This window comes from Prinia subflava, chromosome 33 (assembly GCF_021018805.1).
Source record: "Prinia subflava isolate CZ2003 ecotype Zambia chromosome 33, Cam_Psub_1.2, whole genome shotgun sequence".
In the NCBI taxonomy this organism is placed as follows: Eukaryota; Metazoa; Chordata; class Aves; order Passeriformes; family Cisticolidae; genus Prinia; species Prinia subflava.
In genome coordinates this window covers 654,588-677,488 of record NC_086279.1, presented here as the reverse complement: position 1 = coordinate 677,488, position 22,901 = coordinate 654,588, and the positions used below count along the sequence as shown (strand labels likewise).

Below are 22,901 nucleotides of genomic sequence, written 5' to 3'. Positions count from 1 at the left end.
TCAGAGTTCCAAAGTGCTCCAGTGAAACACAAGCGGGGCTGTGAGCTCTGCAGCTGGGCCTCCCCTGGGCTGCTGCGGCCCAGGGCCCAAAGGCTGGAGCTGCAGCCTTGCTCCTGTGGCAAGAACAGGAGGCTCCTGCTGGCCCGTGTCCCCTGCATGGCCCCAGCAGCAGGGAGGGCTGTGAGGCACAGCGGGTGCTGGCAGGAGGGGCTGCTGTGGCCAGCTGGGGCCTGTGAGAAATGCCCAAAGCCTTGTGCTGTGTGCAGCTGGGCAAGGGCAGCAGCAGGGCTGAAGGGTTCGTGTGCCACAGGCAGGCCGAGCTGGGGAGCCCTGAGGGCCCCATGGGAGAGGCGGGAATGGGAACTGGGAATGGGACTGCGAATGGGCACTGGGATTGGCACTAGGAGTGGGGACAGGGTTTGGGAATGGGGACAGGGATCGGGAATGGCGACAGGGACCAGGAATAGGAATGGGACTGGGAATGGGAACAGGGGATGTGGGCGGAGATCAGGAATTGGGACAGTAACCGAGAATGGTACTGGAATTACAGGAGAGGCACTGGGGTAATGCTGGGAATGGGGATAGAGAGGAAGAATTGGATCTGGAATACTGGACAGGAACTGGGACAGGGAATATGGGAGTGAGACCGGGAATGTGACCAGGAATGGAGAGAGGACCCGGGAATGGGACAGGGAATTGGGACAAGGCCTGGCAATGGTGACTGGGACCGGGAGTGGGGACTGGGATGAGGAATTGGAATGGGGACAGAAACTGGGAATGGGAGCAGGAATGGGGACAGGGAGTGGAGAATGGGACTGGAAATACGAGGCAGTGACTGGGGATAATACTGGAAATAGGGACAGGGACCAAGAATGGCACCAGGAATACTGGACTTGGACTGGGAATGGGACCAGGAGTGGAGAATGGCACCGGGAATTGGGCTGGGGACCAATGGGGACCAATGGGGACAGGGACTGGGAATAAGTACAGCGACTGGGAATGGAATGGGGAATGTAAACAGGGAGTGAGAATGGGGATAGGGAACAGGAATGGGACCAGGAATAGGGATAGGGACCCGGAATGGGACCGGGATAGGGGACAGGACTGGGAATGGGGACTGGGACTACGAATGGGGATGGGGATAGGTAATGGGAATGGGGACCGGGAATGGGGACAGGGACTGGTAATGGGGCAGGGACCGGGAAAGGGGACAGGGATCAGGAATGGAACCATGAACACAGACAGGGTTTGGGAGTGGGACTGGGAATAGGGACAGTGGCTAGCAATGGGACTGGCAGTAAGGGACAGAACTGGGAATGGGACTGGGAATGCAGGACAAAGACTGGGGATAATACTAGGAATGGGGACAGGGAACAAGAATTGGATCTGGGATACCAGACTGGGACTGGGACAGGGAATATGGGACTGAGACCAGGAATGGGACCTGGAGTGGAGAGACAGACCAGGAATGGGACAGGGAATTGGGACAGGGCCTGGGGATGGGCACTGGGACCAGGAGTGGAGACCGGGACAAAGAATGGGGACAGCGACAGGGACCGGGAATGAGGACAGGGATTAGGAGTGGGGACAGGGACCAGGAATGGGGATTGGGAATGGAGAAGGGGATTGAGAATGGAGAAGGGGATTTGGAATGGGACCTGGAATGGGGACAGGGACCAGTGTCCTGGTTTAGTGCAAATTTGTGAGGAAACCTCTGAATGGGTCCCTCTGGAAAGCAAACCCAAGCAGCCCCTCCCCCAACTGGTCCAGGAAAAAAATTCTTTTGAGAAAAGGAGAAAAAACTGTTTATTCAACAAGCAAAGTGCCCACAAGCAGCAAAACAATGAACAATATCAGACAACAGAACCTCTTGCTGTTGTTAAGAGAGATTCCAAAATTGGGGAAGTCTTTGCCATGCGTGGTAGCTCAGGTTGTTCACTCTCTTATCAGTCCCTCTGGGGCTGGAAAATGCTGTCCTGGGCCCCAGTGGGTCACAGGTGTGAGCTCTGAGTGTTTCTCTGGGTTTTCAGTCCAGAACAGGTTGAAAGAGTTGCAAGAAAAAGAAAACAGTCCAGGGAAATTCTGTGGCTCAGCTTGCTAAAAGCCCATTAAAAACAAAGGAGAGCTCTCTCTGTCTCTCACTGTCCATCCACAGACAACACAGTCCAGGAGCAGAATGCAGAGGAGTGAGTGCAGTTTCTGCAAACAAACCCTGCACTTCTTCTTCCACCCCCTTCACTCTTGGAACCGGTCTTAAAGGTGTAGAGCTTAATATCCAGCAAAAGCAGAACAGGCAATTGGGGATACAAGCATCACAAAGTCCCCGCAGGACACAGTGACGGTGGCAGTGACAGTGACAATGACAATTGCAGTACCACTCTGTGTGCCTAGGTCACGTGTGACTACTGAAGTCACAGGGGACGATTTCAGATCAGCCTGGCCACCCATGTGGCCCTCTGGAAGTGCTGCCACCCCTCGCTGCCCAGCAGAGGTGACAGTGGGTGCCAATGGGTGCCAATGGGTGACAATGGGTAACAGTGAGCTGTGGGGGTGTCACCTGGAAGTGCCACCACCCCTCGCTGCCCAGTAGAGGTGACACTGGGTGATAACAGATGACAGTGGGTGACGGGGCAAGGGGACAGGGTGCTGGGGAGCATAATGACAGGAGTGCAGGGGGACAGACTGCCAGGAAGACAGATTGACACGGTGGCAGGGGGACAGGATGACACAGCGAAAGATGCCTCACCACCCTCATGCCATGGACACAGGTGAGACCGGAGGTGTTTCCAACACGCCCCGACTGCGCTTCCTTTCCCCTCCCCCAGCTCCTCTAACCACTTGAGGACACGCTGACGCCCCCTTTGTCCCCCTGGGGTGCCCCTCTTTGGGAGGCACAGTGGCACTACAGGCCCCCCTCTCTGTGCTATCCCCCAGGTGGTACCTGTGCTTTTTGTCACCACCATCCCCCAATTTGTCACCTGCACCCCAGAGCAGGAGTTGGCCCACATCCTAGGGGGGGGGGTGTTAACAACATTTTTGGGATCACACCTGGCCACTTCCATCCCTCTGCATTCCCCTGAGGATGCTGCACGACCCTGCACCCTCTGCACTGCTGTGGCTCCAGCATCCCCCAAGGAGACCTTGGGGACTCTCCCCGTGTGCTGGCCCTGGTCCTCTGTGGTACCTCCACTGCTGCACCCATGCTCAGCCCCAGTTCCTGTTGTAGCTCCCCGATGTGACCAGGCAGCAGTTTTAGTCACACTCTCATCTCTTCTTCCATCACCACAACCACCACAACATCCTCCTCCTCCTCCTCCGGTGAGGCTGCTTTTCCCACTAGGGACACACCGGTGACACCAGGGGGACATCACGTGTTACTTATTGAAGGGACTGCAGGATCACGGTGGCTCCTGGAGTCCCTCTGAAATGGCAGCTGGGGGACCCAGGATGTTGCAGGTGTCAGTTTGGGGGATAGGTGCTCATTTGTTGGAAGGTTGGGGTATCCAGGATGGCTCCTAAAGTCCCCTCCCATCACTGAAAGGTCACCCCCCCAGCCTGTGCCTCAGTTTCCCCCTCACTCTGCAGGGACCACCCAGAACCGATGTTCTGGAATGGAGTTTATTTTGGAGGGTTTTTGGGGTTGTTACTCGTGGGATGGGCTGGTGGGCCAGTGGGTTGGGACAGGATGGTTCCAGGCTTGTGGTCATCTGGGCTGGGGGCTGGCCAGGCTGGGGGGCTGCAGGGCCAGGGACCGTCCAAATCAGAGTCAAGCTGGGATCCATTGTCTGGTGTCCATGTGGACCAGTGTCCATCCTTGGGGGATCCATGGCTCTGGTGTCTATCTGGACCAGGATCCAACCTCTCCTGCCCTTGTCCATCCCAGGCTCCCCAGCTGGGGCTACTCCTCACTTTGGAAGGGACAAGACCCACGGTCAGTCCCAACATGACTCCAAACCCCCTCCCATCAACCCCACCAGGCCATCCGCTCCAAGCCGTAGTGCCACTGGTGTCCCCTGGAAGCCAGGTAAGCTCTGGATCTCCTGGAAGAGGAGATCCACATTTCCAGGCCAGGGAATTGAGGGCATCCAGGATGTCAAGAACCGGGTCTATGTGACGTGGGGGACAGCTGGGGACATGGCTGGGAGCACGCCTGGGAAGACGGGGGGGAGGATGAGGGGTGTTAAGGAGTGGGGAGGGGATTGGAGGGCGGGCGATGCACCCAGAAATGTTCCAAAAGCAAGGGGAGGGCACTCAAAACTCGAGAAAAGATGGAAAATAAGAAAGGACTCCAAATAGGGAGGAAGAGACACAAAATAGGGAGAAGAGGCCTAAAAGAGGGGGAAAGGATCCAAAATGGGGGAAGAAGAAGCCAAAATCAGAGGACAAAGGTTATCGTGGGATGTCATTGTGTGTCCCAGGGTGTTGTGGCATTTCCATACCTGTGCCGGGACGGGCGCAGACGCTCGGCACCAGAAGCAGCTACAGGAACATCCTGAGGGACACGGTGACACCCTGTAGGACACAGGGAAACCCTGCAGGACACAGGGAATCCCTGCAGGACACAGGGAATCCCTGCAGGACATGGGTCCGGAACCTCGGCGACTTTGGCCCCACCGAGGGCGGCGGACAGGAACATGGGAGGAGGGACGGGGACACACGGAAGGGGACAAGGACACATAAGGGAGATGGTGACAGGAAGACACAGAGCAAGACAGGGACACACGGAGGGGATGGGGACACAGAGTAGGGGAGACAGGGAGACATGGGGAGGAGCTGGGGATGTATGGAGGGGAAGGGACACGATGCCTCCAGGACACACGTTAGGGGACAATGTCACCACACCTGTGAGGATGCTTCCACCAGGACGGCTCTGATCACACCCAGCGTGGGGCCATGTGGCCCTCTGGGTGACACTGACCATTGCCCTGTCCCCTGAGGTGGCTGGGGTGAGCCCCGTGGCTCTGGGACAACCTGGTGGCTGTCACTCCCTTCTGTTCCCAGATGTTCCCAGCTGAACAAGTTCTGTGTCCTGCGCTGGTGGGGGGTGACATTTGGCTGGGACACCACTGTGGTGACAGTGGGGATGAGGTGGCAACAACTGCATCAGGCAGCGTTCATCCATGGCTGAGGTGCACTGGTGGCACTGTTCTGGCACACTGTGCTGGCATTGATGCTCTCCCAGTTCATGTCCCCATGCATGTCCCCATTGTCCCCAACCATGTCCATATCTGCCCATGGCACCAGCCATGTCTGTGTCCCCATCCATGTCCCCCATGTCCTCTCATGGCCTCACTCATGTCATTGTCCCCCACATCCCCATCCATGACTTAGTTCAACATCTTTATTTTTACCCCAGTTTAAAGGCTTTCAAAAGGATGAACAGAAACCTTTTTGTTTCAAGGCCAAAACAAAAGGATTTATATTTCCCTGCAGGCAGAGCATCCACATGCTTGGGTGGGTGGGAAAAACCTTTTTTAGAAGGTTTCCATGCTTTCTTAGAGGGTCTCCAGAATCGTGGGTTTGGACCCAGTGTGTCCCTATTTGCTGTGGAAGATGCCCATAGGCCAGAGAGAATTGAAACAATGGAATAATGTTGGAAAAGACCTCCAAGGCCATCTGGCGTTGCTTGATGTCATCAGAAGACACAAAAAGTGAGATTTTTCTGGGGTCAGAAGTCAACAAATGCGCTCTCCACAACGGATTTCTAATGTTGGTCTGTTAATGTGTCCAGGTGTCCACGGGGACCCAGGAGGATGTGGAGCCCCCAGACAGGTGTGTTCCCAACACGGATCCGAGGCACTACGGATCACCGGGGCTCTGCCCACCGGGGGTCACTGGGGATCATCCAGCACGGATCCTCTCATGGCATTGTTGCTGTGAGCCTCGCCACAAAAAGACACACGGAGCCGGAGTTTGGGGAGATCAGAGCAGCAGGAGGGAGAATCCTCCTGCTTTGTTTATTACTTCCTGTTATATACTTCTAGTAAGGTGACCATGGATTGGTGAGTGGGCATTCCCACCTCTCACCCACATTGGTCAAGGAGGCTGTCATTCAACCTCCCTTTCTCTTGGAGAAGGAATTCGAAACAATGACAATATTTACAAAACACGATCTGTTTACATGAATGAGCATGAGAAGGTGCACACTTGTACTTTAGTATGAACGCTCAGCAAACCAGGAAAATCTCATGGTGACAAGGATGCATGCTGGTGAAAACTGGGATATACTGGGAGTGACTGGGATAATCCTGGGGGCAAGTGAACCATGCTGAGGTAATTAGGAGTGTCTGGGAATGAGTATGGACATACTGAGGGCAACTGGGATATCCTGGGAGTGTCCTTAACCATACTGGGGGAGACTGGGAACATACTGGGAGCACCTGGGATTAACTCGGATTTACAGAGCCTTCACTGGGGACAACTGGAAGTGATTCCCCCTTTCCCCCCGCCACCCCTCCCTCGGTCACTGTCACACCTGCCCGGAGCAGCGCGATGGCTCCAGCGCTGGGGCTGGAGGGACAAGGGGGGAGTGGGACCCCTGGCCGCGGGACCCTGAACCACCATTCCTGGCACCAGGACTCCCCTGCTCCCCTTATCCTGCACAGGGACCCCCTTGAATCCCCTATTTCTGGACACCAGGACCCCCTGCTCCGCTTTTCCTGGCCATCCCCTGTCTCCCAGCCTCCAGACTTTGCGTGTGCTTGACCCTGGGACACCATGGAATGCCTGGGAGCCCCATTCCTGCCTTTCCCAGTCCCACCTTTCTGCAAAACCAGAGACCCCCTGAACTCCCCAAACATCCTGGGTGTCCCCACCCTAGTGCCCCCTTTTCTGAGAAATCCTGGACTCCCCTTTCCTGGGCACCAGGACCCCCTGGGACTCCCTTCTACATCTCCAAGACACTCTTTTACCCCTTTGCCCAGCACTGAGACCCCCCTGCACCCCTTATCCAGTACCAACACAACCTTTTCCTGGCCACCCCACCTTTCCTAGCCCCCAGCCCCTCCATTCCTCACATTGAGGAGCCCTGGCACCCCCTTTCCTGGGCACAGGATTCCCTGGACACCCCATCCCACTTCTCCCAGTCCTTTCACTCCCTTTCCCTGACTCTGAGCCCCTGAACCTCCTTCCCAGCTCTCCCAGCTCTACAAGTCCCCCCTTTCCTTGACCAGTTGACCCCCCTGGATCCCCAAACTCTCACTTTGAACCCCCAACCCCAGCTCCTCCAAATCTCTGTGTCCCCCGAGTTCTCCACTCCCTGCAGGACCTGGAAGTGGCACAGTCAGAGCCCAGCCCAGGGGTCCCCCAGTCCTTGGCTGTGGGGGACATGGATTGGAACCCCTGTGAGCGCTGGGACAGCGAGCGGGGCTGGCTGGAGCTGCAGAGAGCGGGGATGGCAGCGGGAGCTGAGCTGGGACATTGGGATAGGCAGAGCTGGGATATTGGGATAGCCAGACCTGGGATATTGGGATAGCCAGAGCTGGGATATTGGGATAGCCAGAACTGGGATATTGGGATAGCCAGAGCCGGGATATTGGGATAGCCAGAGCTGGGATATTGGGATAACCAGACCTGGCTCAGGGAGAGAAACCAGCATGAGGCTCACAGTGACCTGGAGACGGGGCTGGTACAACCAGAGTGGGGGGAGTGGGGGGAGCCAGGGGCTGGGCTGGGATCTGTGGGGCTGGGAGAATCTCTGGGAGTGGGATGGGATCTCTGGGCTGGAATGAGAATCCAGGGAGCTGCAAGAGGCTCTGTGGGGCTGGGACACGACTCCAGGGGTCCGTTCTGTCCTCGTTCTCAGGTCCCCACATGGTTCACGTGGTTTCCAGCTGCACCCTCCTGTCCAAGGGAGTGTCCATGGATCCCACCAGTACAGGTACAATGGGTGGGATTTCATCTCCTTCCAGCTGGGATCCGGGAGCTTTGCAGTGTCCGACGGTGCCACCTGGATCACCCAGAGGTGCTGGGAATCCAAAGGGATCATGGTGGAGCAGATGAAGCATTAGCTGGGACACATCTGTGTGGAAGAGCTCCCAAAATACATCAGCTGTGGTCAGGAGGCTCTGGAGCACAAAGGTGTGTGTGGGAGGGGGAAGAGAATTCCTCTGGGAGTGTGGAATTCAGGAAGGGGGCTTGGGAATGCAGAAATTGCCATGGAATTTCCATGGCCAGATCTCACTGTCATCCCAGTCAGGTGAGAATTCCATGGATGGACACCCCCAACCCACTGCCATGGGAATTCCACTGGGAAATGATTTGAATTGATGACCAATCAAATGCCAGCAGTTGTCTAATTAGCAAATTTGCACTGCTAAAACAAATCTTTGGGTGGCTTTAACTAAAGCATCAGGCTTAGACAACATCTGTTTTTCCTATACAACCCTAGGAAAGACATTTTTCACCTGTTTAGTTTGCATGCCAGTAGATGCTTGGCCAATTCCAGTCACCTTCCCCAGGCATCTTCTGACCCTGAGGAATTAGACATCCATGGCTCTGTAAACATCACCTTTTGTGCCAAATGTAGCTATAGAGAGAGAAATCAATCTTCAGTCAAGGATGTTTCTCCCTAGCACTGCAGGGAGTGGTAAGTCCAGAAAAGCAAAACTGTCAAAGCTGTTTTCATGGTTCAAACATGTTTCAAACAAAGAGGGGGAGACGTTGGAACCCTGGAAATTTAGAATTTCATGCTTTGTGTGCTAAAAGGCACTGACCTTCAAGCAGAATCTGCATTTGATTTATGGCCGTGGAACAGGCTTCCAAAATTGAGTGATAGCTCTGGGATTATGGGTGTGTAGTTTGAATGGAATTGTGTGATATCACAGGGTGGAAAATTAGAGTTTAAGATTTAAGTGTATGGTAATATATATGAAGCAATATGGAGGATTTAGGTTGTAGGCTATGTTCTTCTTTATTCACCTTCTTTATCATGGTTTTTGTGTTTTTTTCTAACTGGGTGAAAAGATCCATATTGCAGAGCTTTGGTATTTTGTTATTGGGTTAAAAGTATAAATAATACAGGTGTCATCTCGTTATTGGATAAACAGCGCTTAAAAGACCTTGGAAAGAGTTAGAGACACGGCCAATTTTCACTTGTTAGCAGAACTGACGGTTCCTGAGACTGTAACATGGTTAAGAATTAATAAACATCTGAGTCTGAATACAAGCTCCAACTCCCGAGTATTAATCCTGGCTCTAACAGAAGATAACAAATCCACCAGCAGTGAAATGAGAAGCAGTGATGCTGCCGGGGCTTGGGGGCTTCATCTTGGACTTCGTCTGCCGGGGCTGGGGCTCGGCCTCCGCTGCGGGAGAAGGTGAGGGGGGGTCCCCCAGGGGCGTGTCCCGCCCTCGGAGCGCGTGTGACTCCCCCATGTCCCCCCAGGCCGGGGTCACCCCCTTTTCTCTCCCCACAGATCCCGACCCAGCTCCTGCTCCCCCCTGGGAGGGGCTTTGGGGAGCCCCCCTGGGACCCCTGGAATCCCCATTCCTGGGCACTGGGACACCCCCGCATCTCCTTCCACAGCTCCGGGACCCCCTGCACCCCCTTATCCTGCACCGACAGCACCCTGCACCCCCTTTCCCGGGGATCCTCCTCTCCCAGCCCCTGTACCCCCTGTTTCTGTCACCCCGGGACCCCCGGACCCCATTCCCGCCCAGCCCGGGGCACCGCACCCCCAGGCCTCCCTTTCCTGGGAAAGCCGAGCTGGGCACGGGGCTCTGCAGCCGCTCGGGGATTGATGATCACCCGAAGGAAAGGGAGAGCACAGGAGAGAGCGGGAGCAGGAGATTGGCAATCAGGGATGGCAGTCCCAGCGCCCAGTCCTGCTCCGCCGGGGCCGGGAGCCGCAGCCGCAGGAGAAAATGGATCGGCGGCTGGCGGTGCTTGCCGGGCTTTGGGCCGAAGGCAGCGGGTTCCAGGCTGGCTTTGAGCGCAGGCCCCGGGAGTTGAGCACAGCCCGGCCCGGGGGTCTCGCAGTGCGTGGCCGAGGAGGGTCCCGGGGAATGCCAGGAGGGGATCCCGGGGAATTCCCTGGAATTCCGCCCTGCCCTCCCCCCGCGCTCCCTCGGGCACTTTCACTTCCGCCTTCCCAGCTTGCGCCGCCGGGATCTGCCCGGAGACCGGTGACGACACAGAAGACGCGCGCTGCCATTGGTGGGCAGGAAAAAGCGGCGCCAATGGCGGAGCCGGAGGAGGCCCTGGGGGCGGGGCCAGGCTGTGGGCGGGGCCGCAGCGGAGCAGCGCGATGGCTCTAGCGCTGGGGCCGGGGCCGCTCCCGGGGCCCCGGGAGGACGGGCGAAAGGTGAGGGGGGCGCCCGGTACCGGGACTCTTTGATCGCCCATTCCGGAACACCGAGTAGTCTCTAAACCCCCATTCCTGGGCTCCGCGATCCCCCCGAACGCCCATTCGTGGGAGCGGATTCCACTCTGTACACCCTTATCAGGCACCAACAACCCCTACACCCCTTTCCCGGCCATCTCCCCTCTCCCAACCCCCTGAGCACCTCTTTCCTTGAGCCAGATATCCCCTGGACCCCTATTCCTGCCTTTCTCAGCACCCAGCCCCTCCTTTCCTCTACACTGAGGACATCCGGGACCTCTATTCCCAGCTATCCCGGGTTTCCCCGCCTTGTGCTGGGAGTGGGGACACCGGGGACCCTTGGAGCTCCTTTTCCTAGATACAGGGACCCCCTTAACCCCACCCATTCCACCTCTACCCCTTCCAAAGCCTCTCCATTTCTCCCTCCTGCAATCCCCAAACCCGCTTCTCCGTTCTCCCAGTTTTCCCCGGTCCCCCTTTCTTCCACCCGTGATCTCCCAGTTCCCCCAAATCTCCGTGTCCCCCCAGTTCTCCTCTCGCTGCGGTCCCTGCCCGTGGCGCTGCCGGAGCCCGGCCCGGGCTTCCCCCGTTGGTGTCCGTGGGCTCCCTGGATGGGATCCCCTTCCAGCGCCGCCACAGCCGGGGCCGGGCGGGGCCGCAGCCGCCGGGGATGGCGGCCGGAGCCGAGGCGGGATCTGGGCACAGGCAGAGGCAGCGCAAGGAGCGGCACCGGCACGGGGCCAGCAGGGAGCTGCAGATGCTGCAGGAGCGGCACAGCCAGAGCGGGGCTCAGCGCGGGGAGCCGGGCCTGGGGGATGTGTGCGCCTGCGATGGCAACTGTGGCACTGCCCTGGGGATCCCTGGGACTGGGCCGGCATCTGGGGCACTGGGATGTGCATCCATGCGGATCCAAGGGGCTGCGATGAGACTCTGTGGGTCTCCATCACATTCTGGGGCTCCAGAGGGGTTGCAATGGGGCTCCCTGGTGTTGGGACACAATTCCGTGGGTCTCCGTGGATCCAATCCCTCCGCAGGTCTCCACACGCTGCAGGAGGTTCCCGGCTTTGACCTCCTGTCCCACGGGAGCATCCGCAGATGTGATGAGCTCACCTCCTACGGGTAGGAATTCTTCTCCATCTAGCTGGGATCGGGGCGGGGGGGATTCGCGGATGCCGAAAAGCTGGGAACAGGATGAGATTAAAGCTGAGGAATTACCAAACCCCCTGGGGCACACCTTCGGGGGAATGTCTCTGGAAATATGCCAGTGATGGTGTCCTGGGGTGACAGTGCTTTGTATCCCAATCTTGTGTTTCTGTTCCCGTGCTCTCAGTTGTTTTGTCTAATAGCCGCGCCCCTCCCCCTTGCTGCTGCTTGCTGCTGCTGCGGGCTTTTGCTTGCTTTCTGCTTGCCTGCTGCTTTTTTGCCGCTTTTCTGCTTTTGCTTTTTTTTCTCATCCTCCTCCTTCCTTCTTCCCCTTCTCTGAAGACCATCGGAACCGACTCTGGACCTTGATCTGGGAACGTCAAGGAACCCCTGCCCGGAGTGTGCATCTGTGAGAGAAGCTTGGCACCCTCCCCAGGAGAGACTGCCCAAGTTGTTCATCCTCTCTTGGACTGGTGAAATCATTTGTTATCATCTGGGGCTGATTTTTTTGTGTTGAGGAGTGTTTTTTTGTTGTCTCTTAATAAACAAGTTTTTTCCACTTTTCCTCCGAGGAAATTCTTCCCGAACCCGGTGGTGGGAGGAGGAGTTGTGGGGGTCTGTTTTTTTACGGGGCTCCTTTTGGAGATTTTCCCCTAATTTGTCCTAAACCAGGACAGATGGAAACAGAAGGGGAAGAAAACCATGGAAATTCCCTAATGTAGGGCTCTGCCTGGGGTGTTCTGCCCAGTGTGGCAGACAGTGAGAAAGACTCCTAGGCTGCCACTCATCACAGCTCTCAGGGTTTTAGGTGAGAGACTTGCAGCAGATCCATTGGTGTGGGGAGTTCAGAGGGGTCCCTTAGCATTTTGTAGATCCCAAATATCTAATGGGGGGTCTCATTAGATTTGTGGAGATCCCTCTGACCACCCAGGATCTCCCTGAACACGCTGACGCTGCCTGTGCACAGTGAGAAGGTTCAGACCCAGCACAGGCTCCCAGCTTTTTCACCCAGGGGTCACCCAGGTACCCCCAAACCCTCCCGGGAACCCTCAACCACCTCCCCAGAACACCCCAACCTCCCCTGGGATCCAGAAAACATCCTTGGAACCCTCCAAAACCTCTCCAACAATGCAAAACGCAGTACAGAGCCCCCCAAACCCTCTCAGGACATAAAAATTTCTGCAGGACCTTCCAACACTCCCCCAGTATCACCTTGAGAAGGTTTATACCTGACATGGGGCCCAATCTCTGTCACCAGCAGATACCCCAAAAAAGCCTTGGAAGGCCCAATTCCACCCCCGGGGATTGCTAAACACCCTCCTTTGCCACCCCTGAAACCCCCCAAAAACCACCGTGACCCCAAACAGTCCCCTGACCCTTGAACTCCCCCAGGAGCTGCTCAGGAAGGTTTATACCCAGCACAGGGCCCCCACTGCATTCACCTAGATACCCCCAAATCTCCCCGGGACCCTCAACCCTCCCCAGGGCTCCATTGCCAGAATCAAGGGGAGTGGTGTTCTCCTTTCAAGGGGAGTTCTGGTGCAGTCCAATTTTATGGGCCTCTTCAAGCGGTGATGGTAGAGAGAACCCCAAAACCCCACCCTGGGGAGCAAAACATCCCCTGCAGGGGCTTGTAGTGGGGGCCCCCCTAAAAACATCCCTTTAAGCCATCATGATCCCTCCTTAGGAGGGGCCTCTGGAGCTGCAGCCACACAAACATCCTAAAACCCTTGGAATAAAACACTTGTAGTGATGGGATGCCCCAAAAAAACCTTAAAAAGAGAACAACTTGTCTTTAAAGGGGCCAGAATACCCTTAAGCACCCTCAAAGAGGGACAGGATCCCATCCTCTGCTGGGGCCTCTCCGAGGCAGGAACGCTCCCCTTTGCTGCATTCAGGGGAGCCCTGAACGACGACGGGTCCTGGGCTGAGCCCCCCACTCAGCCGGGGGTGAGGAGGGATCGAGGAGGGCTGGGACAAGACTGGGAATGCCACATGTTATACAGGAAAGGACTGTGAATGTGCACAGGGATTCGGAGAATGGACAGGGACTGGGAATGGACATGGAAATAGGAGGCAGGGACTGGGAAGGATACTGGGAATGGTGACAGGGCCTAAGAATGGGACAGGGAATATGGGACACAACCACGAATGGAGACAGGACCTGGGAATGAGGACAGGGCCTGAGAATGGGACTGGAAATAGGTGACAGGGACTGGAAATGATACAGGGAACAGGGACAGAGAACAAGAATGGGAGCTGGAATACCAGAATGGGACAGGAAATTCAGGACTGAGACCAGGAATGGGACAGTGTATGGAGAGCGACCAGGAATGGCACCAGGCATGGGAATGTGGAAACAGGACAGGAAAAATTATGAAAGCAGGAACTGGAGAGAGAATATGGGCTGGGGATTGGGAAGAGGGTCCGCTGTCAGAAATGGCAATGCAGGAATGGGACTGGGACTGGGAATATGGGAACAGGACAGGGAATAAAGCAATGGAAATCCAGGACCTGCAGCAGGACCGGAAAGATGAGAATGGGAAAAGGGCAGGGAATATGGGAGTAGGAATATGTGAATGGCAACCAGTCAGAGAACACAGGACAGGGAATGAGAGTGGGAATGGGATCTGGACTGGTATGGGAGCTGGATGGGACCAGGAGTGAGGTGACACAGGAATGGGCAGGGGGCAAGGGGAGCGACAGCAGGGACAGGGGGATCCTGGACATGCGACACCAGGAAAAGGGACAAGAGGACATGGGCACAGTTCCAAGGCAGGGGGTCCTTGATCAGCTGGCCCAGAACCTCCCCCAGGGTCTCCCAATGCAGCCAGGGCCACTTAGCCTGGGGAGCCCAAAGCCCTGGAAACCCCAAAGTTTCTGCCAGGAACCCACAACTCCCTCGCACCCAGTATTCCCCACATCCCCTGGAAGATCTCCCCATGTCCCCATCCACGTCTTTGAGGAACATTTTCTTTTTACCCCGATTTTGGGTGTTTTGATGGGATAAAGAGAAATGAAAAGAAAACGAAACCCATGGGGAGCTAGGAGGATGTGGAGCTCCCAGCAAAGTGTCTTCCCAACACGGATCACCGGCACCATGGATCACTGGGGCTCTGCCTACCAGGGGTCCCTGGGCCTCATCCAGTGTGTATCCTGCCATGGGGGATGGAGCTGGAGCAGTGCACAAAGCTCTTCCAGCACTCATGGCAATTGCAGGACGTCCTTTAGTGCTGGCTCCATTGATGTCAGGTCAAGTGAGAGCTCCTGGAGAAGATTTTCTCACAATGGGGACACTCATAGGGCCTCTCCCCAGTGTGGATGCGCCGGTGCCTGACAAGGGTGGAGTTTTGCTTGAAGCCCATCCCACAGTCAGGGCAGCGGAAGGGCCTCTCATCCGTGTGACTTTGCTGGTGTCTGAGGAGATTGTAGCTGGTCTGAAACCTCTTCCCACACTGATCACACCTGTAGGGCCTCTCCCCTTTGTGGCTCCTCTTCCGGACAGTCAAGTCAGATTTCTGGCTCAAGCACTTCCCACACTCCCCACACTTGTAGGGCCAATCCCGTGTGTGGATTCTCCCGTAGCAGATAAACTTATGTCTCTGCCTCTTCTCACATTTTGAGCACTTGTGGGGCTTCTCCCCATCATGATACTGCTCATGGACCCCCAGCTCTGAGCTCTGGCCGCATCTCTTGCTGAGTTCCCGGGCCAGGGTGGATCTTTCCTCCTCGGATCCCCGAGATCTGCATTTGCAGCCAGTCCTCATGCGGCATCTCCGGTGCTTTTCCTCCCTGTTGGATTCCTGCACCCTGGAGCCGCTCAACACAGCCTCTTCCATGAGGGTCTGCTGTGGGGATTTGTCCTCCCTGGGCTCCGTGCTCAGTTCCGTGTCTGGGAAAGGAAGGACGAGGAGAGGATGGGATTTGTCTCCGGGCCACAGGGAAGGGCAAGGAGATCCCCCAGGGCATCCGTGGCAGGATGGCGTTGGCATCGTGGTTGTCCTGCAGCCGGAGGCCAGGCTGGGCTTGGAGATGGAGCAGCAGAGAGGGAAAAAGGGCACTGACTTCCTCCTCACCTGCTGCGGCCCCTGGGGATACTTGCTCTTCCTTGTGGCCTCCTCCTCCAGCGGTTCAAGGTTTGGGAAAGGGAAATCCTGGTTTGAGAAAAAGAAGAGCTGAGGGCGTTGGGTTTGATGGTGCTGCTGCCCAAGTGCAGCTGCAGAAGTCAGTGCCCCTTTCAGCCTCGGGGGTTCCGGACCCCGCTCATCTTCAGGCTCTGCCCGCCAGTACCACGAGAATGACCACCTTAGACGCCTTGAGATCCCTCTAGCCTCATCTCTGGCTCAACTCTGTGGTCCTGCATGATGAAAACATCCCCTGCCTCACAAAAAAGCAACAACAAAAAAACCCTCCCGGAGATCCCCTCGATGGATTTTGGTCGAGCTCCCCCTCCCCGGTGACCTGCGCGCTCCGGGGATCGCGATGCTGCCGGAGCCGGGGGAGCTGCGGCCTCAGAGGGCGGGCGGGAGAACCGCGTGCTGCTGCTGCTGCTGCTGCTCCTCCTCTTCCTCCTGCTCCTCCTCTTCCTCCTCCTCTGGCTCACGTTTTCCCGATCCTCCTCTTCCAGCTGCTCCTGCGTTTCCTCTTCCTCCTCCTCTGTCCCTGCTCTTCCTCCCGCTCCTCCTCCGCTCCCAGCCCGGCCCAGCCGGTGTCGACACCCAAAAGCAGCCGCGCTCTGCCCTGGGGGGGTTCCAAAGCGGCCCGGCCTCGCCCGGCACCGGCAGCGATCCTGGGAGCAGCGGGAAGGAATTGCGAGCGCTTTCTGTCCCAGTCTGGCTCTTACTGGGAGCACTGGGATGGAACTGGGAGGAAACAGAGCCCGGACGCGGCTGCAGCCGGCGAAGGGCGGAAACAAATTTAAAGGCGTGGTTATGCAAATCTAGGAGCGAATAGCGCTCTGTGATTGGCGGGCGCGACAGCCCGGGAATTCCCCTGTCACAAGTGGCGAAAGGGAGAGATGGCGGCGGCGGCCGCGGAGAGGGGACGGGGGGCGCGAATGGGGACCGGGACTAGGAAGAACAATACGGGAATATGGGAACGGGACAGGGAAGATGGAAACAACGACCGCATAGAAAATATGGAATGGGCATCAGAGTTCCAAAGCCTTGCAGTGAAACACATTTAGGGCTGCGAGCTCTGCAGCTGGGCCTCCCCTGGGCTGCTGCGGCCCAGGGCCCAAAGGCTGGAGCTGCAGCCTTGCTCCTGTGGCAAGAACAGGAGGCTCCTGCAGGCCCGTGTCCCCTGCATGGCCCCAGCAGCAGGGAGGGCTGTGAGGCACAGCGGGTGCTGGCAGGAGGGGCTGCTGTGGCCAGCTGGGGCCTGTGAGAAATGCCCAAAGCCTTGTGCTGTGTGCAGCTGGGCAAGGGCAGCAGCAGGGCTGAAGGGTTCGTGTGCCACAGGCAGGCCGAGCTGGGGAGCCCTGAGGGCCCCATGGGAGAGGCGGGAATGGGGAATGGGGACAGGGACCGGGAATGCGAACAGGGATCAGGAATAGAGGATTGGAAATATGAGACAGGGATTGGGAATGATAATGGAAATGGGGATAGGGACCAAGAATGGGACCAAAAATAGCAGACTGAGACTAGGAATGGCACAGGGAATACGAGGCAGGGACTGAGAATGTGACATGGAATACAGAACTGGGACGAGGAATGGCACTTGCAATGGTACTCGGAATGGGGACAGGGATCGGTAATGGGGACGGGGACTGGAATTAGGACTGGAAATGTGAGATGGGGACTGGGAATGATACTGGTAATGGGGAGAGGGACTAAGAACTGGACAGGGAATATGGGACTGGGACAAGAAATGGGACCACGAATGGAGAGAGGCAATCGGACTGGAAATGGGATTGGAAATGGGGACAAGGACCAGGATTGGAACTGGAAAGGAGGACAGGGACTGGGAATAGGACTGGAAATATGAGACAGGGACTGAGAATGATACAAGGAATGGAGACAGGGACCAAGAATGAGACCCAGAATACCGGACCGGGACTGGGAATGGTGACAGGGACTGGGAATATGGGACGGGGATCTAGAATGGGGATAGGGACCAGGAAGGGCAATAGGGGCTGTAAATGGGATCAGGGACTGGGAATGTGTCCTGGTTTAGGACAAAATTAGGGAGAAATCTCTACAACTCTCTCCCCCACAACCGAGTTCGGGAGGAATTTCCTCAGAGGAAAAGTGGAAAAAACTTGTTTATTAAGAAACAACAACAAAAAAACACTCCCCAACACAAGAAAAACAGTCCGAGATGACAACAAATGTTTTCACCAGTCTAAGAGAGGGTGAGCAATCTCTGCTGGGGAGGGTGCCAAAGCTTCTCTCAGGTGCAGACTCCGGGGGGTTTTCCCTTGACGTTCCCGAATCAGGGCCCGAAGCAGGTCCGATGTCTTCAGGGAAGGGAGGAAGGAAAGAAGGGGAAAAACAAAAGCAGAAAAATGGCAAAAAGCAAGCAAAAAGCAGAAAGCAAGAGAGCAAAGCCAGCAAAGCAGCCTAAAGCTAGCAGCAAGCAAGCCAAAAGCAAAGAGCCGGGGGAGGGGCTCAGCTATAGACAAAACAAACTGAGAACATGGGAACAGAAACACACGATTTGGGATACAAAGCATGAAAGTGTCTTGTCACCCTAGGACAGAATGGAACCAGGAATGGGACTGGGAATGCAGCTGGTAATGGGACCAGCAATGAGGACAGGGACCGGGAATGGGGACAAAGAGTGAGAATGGGACTGGAAATATGAGACAGAGACTGGGAATTATACTGGGGATGGAGAAAGGGACCTGTAATGGGACCAGGAACAGGAATATCAGAACAGCACAAAGAACATGAATAGAGCAAGCGTAGAGAGAATATGGGATGGGAATTAGGAAGGTGGGGCTGGGGTCAGAAATGGGAATACAGTAACGGGACTGGAAACATGGGAACAGGACAGGGAATACAGCAATGGAAATGAGGGTCTGGCAGAGAGACCAGGAATATGATAACAAGAACAGGGCAGGGAATATGGGACCGGAATTATAGGAACAATACCCAGAAGGAGAATATGGGAAAGGGACTGCAAATGAGACTGGCAATGGGATTGGGACTGGGATCGGCCCAGAACAGGACCGGGAGTGGGGTGACACGAGAATGGGCAGGGGGAAAGGGGAGTGACCATGTGGTGAGGGATCTACTGGGCAGAGGACGTCAGGAACTGGGATGAGGGGACATGCGGATAGTTCCGGGGCAGGGGGTCCTTGATCAGCTGCCCTGGAACTTCCCCCAGGAAGCCAAAGCCAGAGCCCTTCAGCCTGGGGAGCCCAAATCCCTGAGCAACCCCAAAGTTCCTGCCAGGAACCCTCAGCTCCCTCACACTCAGCATTCCTACATACCCTGGGAGATATCACCAATGTCCCTAACCACGCCTTTCTTCAACATCTTTTATTTTTGCCCTGATCTTGGGTGTTTTGAAAGGATAAAAAGAAATGAAAAGAAAATCCAGGCCATATGGAGCAAGGAAGATGTAGAGCCCCAAGTCAGGCGTCTTCCCAACACTGATCGTCGGCACCACAGATCACCGGGGCTCTGCCAAGAGAGGTCACTGGGGATCATCCAGTGAGGATCCTCCCATGGGGGATGGAGCTGGAGCAGCACACAAAGCTCTTCCCACACTCGGGGCACTCACAGGAGTTCCCTCAGTGCTGGCTCTGTTGGTGTTGGGTCAAGTGAGAGCTCTTGGAAAACCTCTTCCCACACTCAGGACACTCGTAGGGCCTCTCCCCGGTGTGGATGCGCCGGTGGGTGACAAGGGCGGAGTTGTACCTGAAACCTTTCCCACAGTTGGAGCAGCGGAAGGGCCTCTCATCCGTGTGAATGCGCTGGTGCAGGAGGAGACTGGAGCTGGTGGGAAACCTCTTCCTGCATTTATCACACTCATAGGGCCTCTCCCCTGTGTGGCTCCTCTGGTGGATAATTAGGTGGGGGCTCTGGCTGAAGCTCTTCCCACACTCCCCACACTCATAGGGCCGTTCCCCCGTGTGACTCCTCTGGTGAACGATCAAGGCAGAGCTATCGACGAAGCTCTTCCCACACTCGGGACACTCGTAGGGCCTCTCCCCAGTGTGGATGCGCTGGTGGGTGACGAGGTGGGAGTTTCGCTGGAAGCCCAACCCACAGTCAGGGCAGCGGAAGGGCCTCTCATCCGTGTGAGTCCGCTGGTGCTTGAGGAGATTGGAGCTGCTCTTAAACCTCTTCTTGCATTGGTCACACTCGTAGGGCCTCTCCCTGGTGTGGCTTCTCTGGTGGTAGGTCAGGTGGGAGCTCTGGCTGAAGCTCTTCCCACACTCCTCACACTTGTAGGGCCGTTCCCCTGTGTGGCTCCTCTGGTGGATAATTAGGTGGGGGCTGTGTCTGAAGGTCTTCCCACACTGAGTACACTCGTAGGGCTTCTCCCCGGTGTGGATGCGCCGGTGCTTGCTGAGGGCAGAGTTGTCCCTGAAGGCCATCCCACAGTCATGGCAGTGGAAGGGCTTCTCATCTCTGTGAATCCGCAGGTGCAAGAGGAGATTGGAACTGGTGGTAAACCTCTTCTTGCACTGGTCACACTCGTAGGGCTTCTCCTTGGTGTGGATCCTCTGGTGGACTCTTAGGCCGGATCTAAAAGTGAAGCTCTTCCCACACTCCCCACACTCATAGGGCCGTTCCCCCGTGTGGATCCTCATGTGTTGGATCAGGTAGGATTTTTGGCTGAAGCTCTTCTCACATTTTGAGCACTTGTGGGGCTTCTCCCCATTGTGAAGTTGCTCAGCGGCCCCCAGCTCTGAGCTCCGGCCACCTCCCCTGCGCAGAGTAGATCTTTCCTCCTCGGATCCCCGAGATCTGCGTTTACAACCCGTCCTAGTGCGGGATCTCCGAGGCTTTTCCTCCTCGATAATCTCCTGCACCCTAGAGCTGCTCACCACAGCCTCTTCCATGAGGTTCTGCTGCAGGGATTTGTCCTCCCTGGGCTCCGTGCTGGAGCCCATGCTCAGCTCCATGCTCAGCTCCATGCTCAGCTCCGTGTCTGGGGGAGGAAGGACAAGGAGAGTATGGGATTTTCCTCCATGCTAGAGGGAAGGAGAAGGAAATCCCCCCAGTTCATCCCCAGTAGGATAGCGTTGGCAGTGGGGTTGTCCTGCAGCCGGGGGCCAGCCTGGGCTGGAAGATGGAGCAGGAAGCAGGGCGAAAGGGGCAGTGACTTCCTCCTCACCTGCCTGTGGCTCCCGGGACACCTTCCTCTTCGTCCTAGCCCCCTCCTCCTCCTGCAGGCCAAGGTTTGGGAAAGGGAAATCCTGGTTTGGGAGGAAAACAAGGGCTGATCGCGTTGGGTTTGATGGTGCCGCTGCCCAAGTGCAGCTGCAGAAATCAGCGCCCCCGTAAGCCTCGAGGGGCCCGGACCCCGCTCATCTCCAGGCTTTGCCCGGCGGGTACCGGGCGATCGCTACGTGGGAACCCCCGAAATCCCTCCAGGGCCATTTCCGGCTCGACTTTAGGGTCCTGCAAAATTCAAAAATCTCCGGACCCCTAAAAGAGCCTCCCGGAGGCCCCCCCCCTCTCCCCCCCGATGGATTTCGGGCGACCTGTCCCTCCTCGCTGACCTGCGGGTTCTGGGGCGGCGATGCTGCGGGAGCCGGGGGAGCGGCGGCCTGAGGGGGCAGCCGAGGGAACCGCGTGCTCTTGCTACTGCTGCTGCTGCTCCTCCCGCTCCTCCTCTTCCTTTTCCGCCTCCTTTGTCGATGCTGTTCATGCTCCTCCTCTTCCTCCCGCTCCTCCCTTTCCTCGTCCTCCTCCTCCTCCCGCTCCTCCTCCTCTCCAAGCTCGGAGCGGGCGGTTCCGACACCCAAAAGCAGCCGCGCTGTCCCCTGGGAGGAATTCAAAAGCGACTGTGCCAGGCGCGGCGCTAAGAGCGATCATGGGAGCACCGGGAGCGATCCTGAGAGCAGCGAGAAGGATTTGGGAGCGCTTTTCCTCCCAGTCTGGATCTTACTGGGAGCACTGGGAGGGAACTGGGAGCAAACAGCGCCCGGAGGCGGCTGCAGCCGGCGCTGGGCGGGGCCAAGGCAGAGGGCGTGGTTATGCAAATCGAGGAGCCATCGCGCGCTGTGATTGGTGGGCGGGAGAGGCGCGGGGTTTCTTCGGGCCGGTGAGGGCCCGGGCAGGGCCGGAGCGATGGCGGCGGCGTCCGGTGAGAGCGGACGGGGAGCGGGAATGGGGACAGGAATGGTGGCAGGGACTGGCAATGGGGACCGGGAATCCGGACAGAGGGCGGTAGTACGGGACCGAGAGCCAGAATGGGACTGGAAATACGGGACTGGAGCCGGGAATGTGGCCAACGACCGTGAATGCGACCGGGAATTGGGGACGGGGACTGGGAATCGTGGCAGCAATGGGGACAGGGATCGGGAATGGGAGCGCGAATGGGCTCTGGCACCGGGAATGCGGGACACGATCGGGTATGGGGACTGGGACTGGGACTGGGACAGAGAATGGGGACGGGACTAGGAATAGGGACAGGGGCCGAGAATGGGACCAGGACCGGGAGACGGATTCAAAATACGAGAAAGGGACTTGGAATGAGACCGGGAATGAGGACAGGGATTAGGAGTGGGACCAAAAATGTGGGAGTGGGCCTGTGTGGGACAAGGAATACGTGAGTAGGAGCAGGAAAGGGAGTGGGGATGGGGATAGTGACCGGCAATGGCACTGGGAACGGGAACACGGGAACGGGACTGGGAAGATGGAAACAGCGACCGCAGAGAGAATATGGGATGGGCATCAGAGTTCCAAAGCGCTCCAGTGAAACACATCCCGGGGCTGCGAGCTCTGCAGCTGGGCCTCCCCTGGGCTGCTGCGGCCCAGGGCCCAAAGGCTGGAGCTGCAGCCTTGCTCCTGTGGCAAGAACAGGAGGCTCCTGCAGGCCCGTGTCCCCTGCATGGCCCCAGCAGCAGGGAGGGCTGTGAGGCACAGCGGGTGCTGGCAGGAGGGGCTGCTGTGGCCAGCTGGGGCCTGTGAGAAATGCCCAAAGCCTTGTGCTGTGTGCAGCTGGGCAAGGGCAGCAGCAGGGCTGAAGGGTTTGTGTGCCACAGGCAGGCCGAGCTGGGGAGCCCTGAGGGACCCATGGGAGAGGTGGGAATGGGGAATGGGGACAGGGAGTGGTGACTAGGAATGGCACCGTGAGTGGAGACAGGGTTTGGGAATGGGGAGAGGGACCAGGAATGGGGATAGGGACCAGGAATAGGAATGGGACTGGGAATGGGAACAGGGGATGTGGGTGGGGATCAGGAATTTGGAAAGGAACCAGGAATGGTACTGGAATTATGAGAGTGGCCCTGGGGATAATGCTGGGAATGGAGAC

General features: G+C 57.0%; 2 protein-coding genes and 2 pseudogenes across 2 annotated transcripts in view; all 4 read right to left on the bottom strand.

The window, feature by feature from the left end:
* The window catches only part of LOC134563112 (zinc finger protein 345-like), a 147,136-nt pseudogene that overhangs the window by 55,599 nt on the left and 68,636 nt on the right, over positions 1-22,901 (bottom strand).
* Positions 1-22,901, bottom strand: part of LOC134563094 (zinc finger protein 239-like) — a 67,728-nt gene that overhangs the window by 10,298 nt on the left and 34,529 nt on the right. The window lies entirely within an intron of this gene.
* LOC134563099 (zinc finger protein 239-like) lies at positions 12,959-16,552 on the bottom strand. The gene has a single exon (XM_063420903.1). It carries the CDS (start codon positions 15,455-15,457, stop codon positions 14,714-14,716), a length of 744 nt encoding a protein of 247 aa, XP_063276973.1. The 5' UTR covers positions 15,458-16,552; the 3' UTR covers positions 12,959-14,713.
* Positions 17,697-22,901, bottom strand: part of LOC134563066 (zinc finger protein 850-like) — a 45,019-nt pseudogene continuing 39,814 nt past the window's right edge.